Below are 8,782 nucleotides of genomic sequence, written 5' to 3' on the forward strand. Positions count from 1 at the left end.
TCCATGGGGTTTGAGATCATCAGCTAAATGGTGATTTTTATGATTTAATACATTGTGTGATAGATACTCTTGGATGTTAGTGTCAAGAGCTGTTTATGATGTAATAAGGGTTCAAGGGTACAGTGATAAAAATTTGAAAAGCTACCATTGGAGTGCAAGTCCAAGTCCTAGGGGTAATTATACTCTTTATCTTTCATTTTTTTATTCTAACTTATATTTTCTTGGTCTTATCTAATTTGTTTTATTAATCTGAATTATAAATATGATTTTTAACCATATTTATATGATTTAGAATTAGATTTTCTGCAAAATACGTATAAATCTTTGATAGAATTAAGATAGGAGTGATTAATGCCAATTTGTTATTTCGTCAATTTTTTCTAGTTATTTTTAGATTTAAAAATGATTTATTTACTTTAAATGCATATTGTTATAATCAATTTGTCTAATTTTGAGTTATAATTTGTGAAAAAAAAAAATTAATAGAATTCAAATATAGGTGTAGTCTTGGTAGAGTAGGTGTGATGGGTGGGCTAAAAATCACACCAAAAATAAATGCCTTTGCCCTTTTTTCATCAAACATTTGTTGGTCACAGTTATGGTGAGTTGGCAAGATTGGTGGCTGCAATCTAGGCACATTTGGGGTAAAGCAACAAACCAGTATGATTATTCTGTCTTGGTTGGAAATTGCTAATGTTTGGACTGTGGTTTACAGGTCTGTTGATGGATGGAACCTGTGGAATCTTAGTGGTCGGTTTTGGTTACTTTTGGAGGGCAGTTACAGTGATCCCCTGTAACTTAGCTAAAGGGTATGCTTCAGTTAAGGTTTTAGGCTTAAACATCCTAACTAGCATTTATAATTCGTCCACCAATCTAGACAAGAAGAAGCTCAACACTTGATCTTCTTGAATCCCCGCTCTGGGGTATAATTCATCAAATTCGTCCAAATATTGTTGAAGGGAACTTGCTTAACATTCTGCATTTTGCCAATGGATCGTTCTAGGCATAGCTACCAAACCTAGCCTTCATTGCCGAGACATACTCTTCCCATGACAGAGCAGCTTTAGTCCTTAATCTCACATAACCTTGATGCCATTGGATTGCACGTCCCTCTAAATGTAGAACAACTATTTTAATTCAGTCTTCCACTGGTGTTTCATCCACCTCAAAGTAATACTCAACTCGCATGATCTAAATGTCAAATCCATCTCCATTGAAGTGAGGAAAATCCAACTGAGTTGTTTTTCCCCATATAAGGTGGGACTTTGAAGCTGATCTGGAATTCATCCTTGTTGGTCGTCGATTGAGACGTCACCTCAGCTTGTTGGAGACTTAAGCCATCGATTAATTTCTTTATTTCCTCCAGTTGATATTCTTGTTGTTGCTCCGATTCATACACCATCTGCGAAACCAATTGTGTGAATTTGCATTGCAATTCTTGAGCAAGAGTGTTTTCCCCCTTTGCCAAGATGTTGCTAAGGTTCGTCGAAAAGATTCAAGATAGCAAAATACTCAACAGAAGAGGAATAAGGTAGTTATCGGAGAAAGAGAGACAATTTGAAAATTCAAAATGAAGAGAGGAAAGACATAATGTTTCACACAAATTTCTCATGTTCATTCAAGTTTTAGTTTATATAGCAAGCTAACACATTATATAACGACTACTTCAACATTTGTTAATATTTGACAAATATGACAACGTATTATTACCAAAATCCAATAATAAAACAACACCGTTCAAATATTATTTTTTACAATCAAAATGAAAAAAAAATAAAATTTCCACTTTTGTCGAAATGATTTAGATTTAGTTTGTAACACGTTAAATAGGTTGATTTGGTGAAGTTTATTTTGTATAAATTTTAGGGTTTCTTTTGATGATGAGATATATATGTGTATGCAACTTTGAAAATTTTTTACAATCTCCAATAACAGGTGTCTATAATAATAATGCGGATTAAATGGATTATAAAGAAAATCCGATTGATTAAATTGGTAGTTTTATATTAAAATCAAATGGTTTTGAGGCAAGCCTAATCTGTTTGGGTTGTTCAGGTCTTTGGGCTTTGTGTCTAACCTTTAATCAAAACAGTAGTGTTAGGTGTGTAATATATATAATTTTACGTGTAAACAATGATATGTTATATAATTGAGTAGTTTTAAATGAGTGATAAAATAACACTCAATCAAATGATGACTTGTTTATATTTGTGTACAAAGTTATATATATTATTTATATATATAGTTTTATTATAATCAAAATGTTGGTTGGACATAACATAACTCCCACAAGTTGAGAAAATTTTACCTATACCTTAATAGTAATGCTATGTATACAACTTTTATACACAAATAATAAAATATCATCATGTAATTGGATAGTTAAAAATTAAAGATAAAACAACATTCAATCACATGGTGACAAATTGTTATTTGTATATAAAATTGTGTATATAGTATTATTGATACCTTAACGGTTATTTGGTTCGAAGCATAATTTGTTTTTTATTATTGTAATTATGCTATTGGGTTCATATCAATGATTTTGGTAATATTTTATTATTAAAGTGACATGACATGTAATATAATAGATAGTCAAATTATTATCTCCGCTTTAGGTATTACAAATTTACTAAAGTAATATTGATTTTATTACAACATCACCCATACCTCTTAAATTTCTAGAACATATATGGTTTCATATTCAATTAAAATAACACCTAAACCTAAAAGTCCATTATAACTAATTTTCCCATACTCATAATTTTCAAGACAAAAATGTCATTATTTTAATTAACTAATTTCATAATTTGACCATGAAAAATCTCATATATATTATTTAGATGAAAAATATATTAAAAAAAGTATAAAAGATATATTAGTATAAGACATGTTAATCTAACCAAATACAATATTAATTTATGTCTAATAATCTTTTAATGGCATTTAATTGAAATTATATCTTAATATTATTTTATTTAATAATTTATACTCAAATAATTTTTTAAATAATTTATATTTATGATAATCTTTCAGTTTTAATAATAAAAAATTATTCCAAGCAAACATTAGTACAAGTCTAGTTTTTGAGAATTTTCACAAAATAACACAAGGTTATTTTTGTCTTTTCACCCTGGATAATGACTCCCAGGTAATAGAGTTAGTAGCATCAAGGGGTGTCTCATAATGTTTTAAAAGTTAAAGGGTATCATTGGACGAAGGCTGAAAAATTACTATACAATACGAGTGGTGAAAACTAAAACCTTCCTTTGATAAATTGCATAATCTTCAAAATCAGAAATTTCTCATAAGAACGAATGATGGGTGGAATAAAATTACAATAAACCCCATTCTTAAAAAATGACAAGGTACACTGCATGAAAAATTGCATAGTCTTCAAATACACATGTTATTGTAAGAAAGAAAGATGTGTGGAAAAAACTACACTAAACCTGATAATTTCATAAATGAAATGACTAAAGAAGTTACATTGTTTTACAAAGGTAAATTTCCACAATGAAGAATATTCATATTTAATCTTTCAGGAGGTAGAAAGAAAAATTACAACTAAAATAACACAACAGCCAAAGGAAAACAAGAAATCTTTTGACCTCCCATCTTCTCCAGCCATCTATCATGCAGATTGTGCAATTGAAACGAGAAGTAAAATGCTTCGAAATGTGAAGTCAAATCCTTTTATGCTTGATTTTTTTTTTTTTTCTAATTTTTCTTTCTCCTAAAACTATTATATCTACTAAACTTGTTCCTGTTTACCCCTCCTTTTTTTTATATGTTTCTAACCTCATTGATTTCTCTACGTCTCCTTCTCCTACCTGAACGGTTCAACAAAACTCTGCCATGTCGGCGGAGACGGCTAACTAGGGAAAGACCAACATGGTCATTATTGTCACCATCGTCTTCATCTTGATCAGAGTAATCTAAGCCACCAATGGAGGTTGAATGGCGGATTCCAACATCAGCCTCATCTGATGTGTGGTGGAAATTCCTCTCTGTCTGCCTTGACCGTCTACCAAGGTCATTCCCTGATGCACCAAATGCATGCAATAGCAGAAAAACATTCACCAAATTACTATCAAAGCCCACCTCAAAACCTCCATCCCTATCTGCAGTATCTGCATCAAATCTCCCATCCTCTCCATCTGTGCCAAAACCATAATGATTTCCTTCTATTACGTAGTCCCCAAAAACCATTGCCCCTGGCATTGTTGACCTTATTGTGCTGATCACATCATCGCGCTCATGCTCTCGCTCAAGCCTTCTCCATTTCTGTTCAAGATTGGGATCCACTTCACGTGGCCTTGCAGAAGGGTGATCAGCCTTCATGTGTTTCCTTAGCTCTTTGTAAGCTCCAACAAAAGAACATTCATCCTGCATACAGCTTCTCTTTTTTGCATTTAAATATTCTCGAGCAGGTTCCACAACTGTCCACCCTTTCACCTGGCCTCTGCAAAGGGGGCATGCAAGCTCCATAATTTCACACTTCTCAGAGGGTAAGCTAGAATCAGGTACAACAACTGGATTATCGGCTGAACCAGGCAAGGACTGAACATGATTGGATGGGATTACTTTGGTATAGGCTTTCTTGTACTGGTGAAGGCAGTTCGAATATCGGAAACTTGTTCCACACATGTAAGGCCTGCAGCCCTTGTCATGAGACGAACAGAGGAGAAGAACAGCATTGTGTGGGTACTCCATGCACACAGAACATGTTGCATCTTCCCAGTCTTTCTTATCCAAGGCTTTGGAGCACTTCTTCAGACACATCTCCTCAGCAATACCACGATTAGAGGATAGCAATGAGTATGGTGTCGGCCTGAATCGTCGAGAAGAAATCCTACGCCTCACTCTGCTACCTTTTGCCATTTCAGCACACCTAAAACCATACACTTACAATCTTATTACCACAATGTTATCCTAATTAAGAGATATGGAGAAGTCCTTAATTATAAGCAAAGGGACTATCTTTCCTCAAAAGATGGTGAGAAATATATAGAAATTAATTAGGAAACAGATATATATAATGATAAGCCAAAAAGTGGATAGAACCAGACTTTTAGATGTATTTTATAATAAGGAATGGTAGGAAGATGGAAGAGTGTGAAAAAGAATTAAGAAAGAAAGATAAATAGTTAAAAAGATTACAACAAGAAATAAAGGGAGATTAATTTAATCATCAAAATAAGTGATTAGAAACCTCTATAACTACATGTTCTGCAAACGCAAAAAAAGACACATTGTGGATTTACAACAACAACACTCTTTAGAAATGTAAGTTTAATTACTGCAGCTTTTAATTGAAAATTCCTCCATCCAAGATTACACTACTATCAAATTAACTAATCCGATTGTGTAACATCCATTACATGACATATCAACACTTCAGCAATATGCTAAATAATTGTCATCCCATCACAATAGTAATGGCTTGACTCAAACATAAAGACACCAAATAAGGATATCATCCACCTCACACAAATCATGTTAGCTGCTAATCTACAGAAATGAGTTCAGCAATCTAGTAAGAGGTCTTCGTATAAAATTATTTGGAACATCTACTGTTCACAATTTCATGGTTACACAGAGACAAATAACAAAATATACATTTACACGTTTCATGTCTGCAAACAATCAAACACACAATGGATCCAGCCGTGAAAGATTTAGTATAAAAGAAACACATGTCAATTTCCGGGTACTATATTACCATCTCATTTCAAATGCTAAAAATTAAAAAGAAAAAATGTACCCTATTATCATTTCACAAGAAAACTGTAAACAAAATGAACAAAACAGTGACGAATTTGAACACGATAACGCAATCCTACAACAAACTCATTTCAGGGAAAAGAACAATACAGTTATGGGCATAATTCAAATACATAAAACCAACTCAACATCAACTTCAATCTAACTTGAATAAAAAAAACCAAAGAAAAAAAAGGAAAAAAAACTCACCTGCCTCGTGAAGCGGACAAAATGGAGATCGAAGAAAGAGGAGTTAATCGAAGAGACCGAAGTGCATCTGAAAAAATTAATCACAACAAAGTCAAGAGCTTTGCTCAATATATATTTAAAAAAAAGAAGAATCAAAACAACGTGCTTAACCAAAAATTCACGCAACAAGACAGATAATTTCATTATTATTTTAATCTAAAGCTGCTATTTCACCCACATGGATCTAACTCCATATCCATTTCAGATCCAAGATTTTTATTAGTTTATTAAAACCCATAAATTAAGGGGAAAAATTAGTCCGAATTCAATTTGCAATAAATGAAATGGAGAAGGGAATTGTATTGGGTAAAATTGAAGAAATGAAGAACAGAGCGCGAAATAAAATGAACTGAAAATAAAAAAAAAAAGATAACAAAATGGGAGAAAATTACATGAAAAATTAAATTAGGGTTTACTGGAAAACAATAGCGAGGAAATCGACGAAGAGAGAAGGCTATAGGCGGGAGCGATTAGCAAAAGAACAAAAGATAGTTACGATGATGCTCTTTTATCGGATACGTCGAGTTGTTTCTACGCTAAAATCGTTACCTTACACACGCGACTTCCTAGCAAGTGTAGCCCACGGTAACATTGCTATCGACGGCTATTAAATATTAATAAAATGGATATTATAAGGACTTATTTCCACACAATTACACAAGAAAATTAAAATACCTACCCCTTCTTTTAGGTAATAAAAAATTTATCTTAAATTTTAGGGTTTAAATAAAAATAAAAGAATTTAAACAAAAATATCCCAAAAATACCAAAATTACCCTTCTTAATTAAATTATCCTTATTTTTAAGTGTAATAAATGAAATTACCTCTAATTTTGGGGTTTAAAAAAATACCCTTAATTTAAGGGATTTAAACAAAAATTCTCTAAAATAATGTCAAAATTACCCTTCATTTGTTTCTATATAAACTATGTATCTTTCTTTGTTTTTAATATATCTAAAAGAGATTTTTGAAAAGAGAAAAAAAGTTCATATTCAGGATTTCGGACGAGAAGAGAAAAGTTTGTGATATCGAGGTATTCATACATACTATTACTTCAATCGTTATTATTTTATTAGTAATACAATTATATGTGATGCTTTTATATAATAAATTATAATTGTGTGTAAAAAGTGAAATAATAAAAATTACATGGGTTATGTTGTAAATATTATAGTAGTATAGGGTGAAATAATATTTTACAATAAAAGATGTTAGAGGATTAGATTAGATAATATTAGAGGGTAAAATGATATTTTACAATGAAGGGTGTTAGAGATATGTTAGATAATATTTGGGGTAAAATGATATTTTACAATATAAGGGTAAAATGATATTTTCACAAATTAGTATCACATTAATCAAAGTATATTAATAGTAGCAATATATAATTAAATTATAGAATAGATATAATTGTGCAATAGAAATTTGTAAATAGTATTTTTAGTCATATTATTTATGTTGATTATATATTTTATTATAGGATTAATCTAAATAGTTAGATATGTATCAATTAGATACAGGGGGAAATAGATAGAAAAGGTGGACAATATTATAAAATATGTTGGAGCTAATAGGAAATTAATTAAAATTTCATAACATATGGCATTCGAAGAATTACTCCAAATGGTGAGCAACTGTATAATATAGATTGAAGGATATTTAATATTCAGTTAAACATGAAACCAAAACATCTTGATGACGACATTCTAGTAGAAATTTCAAATGATGAAGATGTCGAGGTTCTTAACAGTTTGTCTAACATTTTCAAAGAATGTGTTTCAGTTTTTGTAACAATTACAGTTAATGATGATAGTTATGAGACTTAACAAGCAGATGAGGATTTACAAGAGGGTAAGCCAAGTAGTTATCCAGAAAATCAAACTATTAGTATAGAAGAGATTCAAAATATTGAGATCAATCTGAAACAAGAATTTTCAGAGGAACATTTTACGTATATAAATGATGTTGATGTTGATGCATTATATCGTGCAGAAGAATTTCTTAATGGCAACGAAAAAAAATTTCCAAAGTGAAGTGAATTTGACGGAAAGCTTGTGCATGATATTCTAATCGAGGAATCAGAGGTTGAAGAGAAGACACATTTACAAGTAGTTTTTCAAAAACAAATCTTGATGGTGAGAATATTCGTATTGATGCATTTCATTGGTTACCTTTTTTTCCTGATCAGCCATCTACATCCAAAAGCCTAAGAGTGTCAAACGATAGTGATTCTCTAAAAGTTGGTACATTATTTTCAAGTAAACACGTCATTGATGCAATATGTCGAAATACTCTTCAGAAGGGATATCAGTTTGTAGTGGATAAGTCTGACATACACAGATGGGTGGTTAAATATGTTAACGAAGAATGTAAGTGGCATGCATAGGTAGTTAAGGTGGTAAAAAGTAATAGTTTTAAATTACGTCATTTGGAGAACCATCACACATGTTCTAGAGACCAGATATTACCTCATCATAGGCAAGTAGATACCCGAGCTTTAAGACAAATTTTGAGGACCAAATTTATATTAGTTGATCGTGTTTATCGACCAAAAGAGATCATTACGGATATCGCTAACTGATATAAAATTGATATATCATACGCACAAATATAACGAATGAGAAATTGGACACTTCAATCATTGATGAGACACACAAGAAGAGTCATTTATGTTGTTGTCAGAGTATTACTATAATTTAATACGTTGTAATATGGGAATTGTGACACATATACTAATGGATGAGCATGAATGATTTAAATACTTTT

General features: G+C 31.4%; 1 protein-coding gene across 3 annotated transcripts; it reads right to left on the minus strand.

Annotated features, from left to right (window-relative positions):
* Positions 1-3,442: 3,442 nt before the first annotated feature.
* On the minus strand, positions 3,443-6,565 carry LOC123214743. 3 transcript variants are annotated; one of them, XM_044634713.1, is made up of 3 exons: positions 6,408-6,565; positions 5,981-6,043; positions 3,443-4,894 (listed from the first exon to the last, which is right to left on the minus strand). In XM_044634713.1, the coding sequence occupies exon 3, from the start codon at positions 4,882-4,884 to the stop codon at positions 3,787-3,789; it is 1,098 nt and encodes a 365-aa protein (XP_044490648.1). In that variant the 5' UTR covers positions 4,885-4,894; positions 5,981-6,043; positions 6,408-6,565; the 3' UTR covers positions 3,443-3,786. The 3 variants fall into 3 exon arrangements, with proteins under 3 accessions (XP_044490648.1, XP_044490646.1, XP_044490647.1); XM_044634711.1 differs by having other exon boundaries at positions 5,977-6,043; positions 6,408-6,564; XM_044634712.1 differs by having other exon boundaries at positions 5,977-6,043; positions 6,432-6,457.
* Between the last annotated feature and the right edge of the window lie 2,217 nt (positions 6,566-8,782).

Source organism: Mangifera indica, chromosome 4, assembly GCF_011075055.1.
Source record: "Mangifera indica cultivar Alphonso chromosome 4, CATAS_Mindica_2.1, whole genome shotgun sequence".
Taxonomy (NCBI): Eukaryota; Viridiplantae; Streptophyta; class Magnoliopsida; order Sapindales; family Anacardiaceae; genus Mangifera; species Mangifera indica.

Excerpts from the sequence above, each read along its gene's own strand:
- LOC123214743 (XM_044634713.1), bottom strand. The coding sequence starts at position 4,884 with ATGGCAAAAGGTAGCAGAGTGAGGCGTAGGATTTCTTCTCGACGATTC.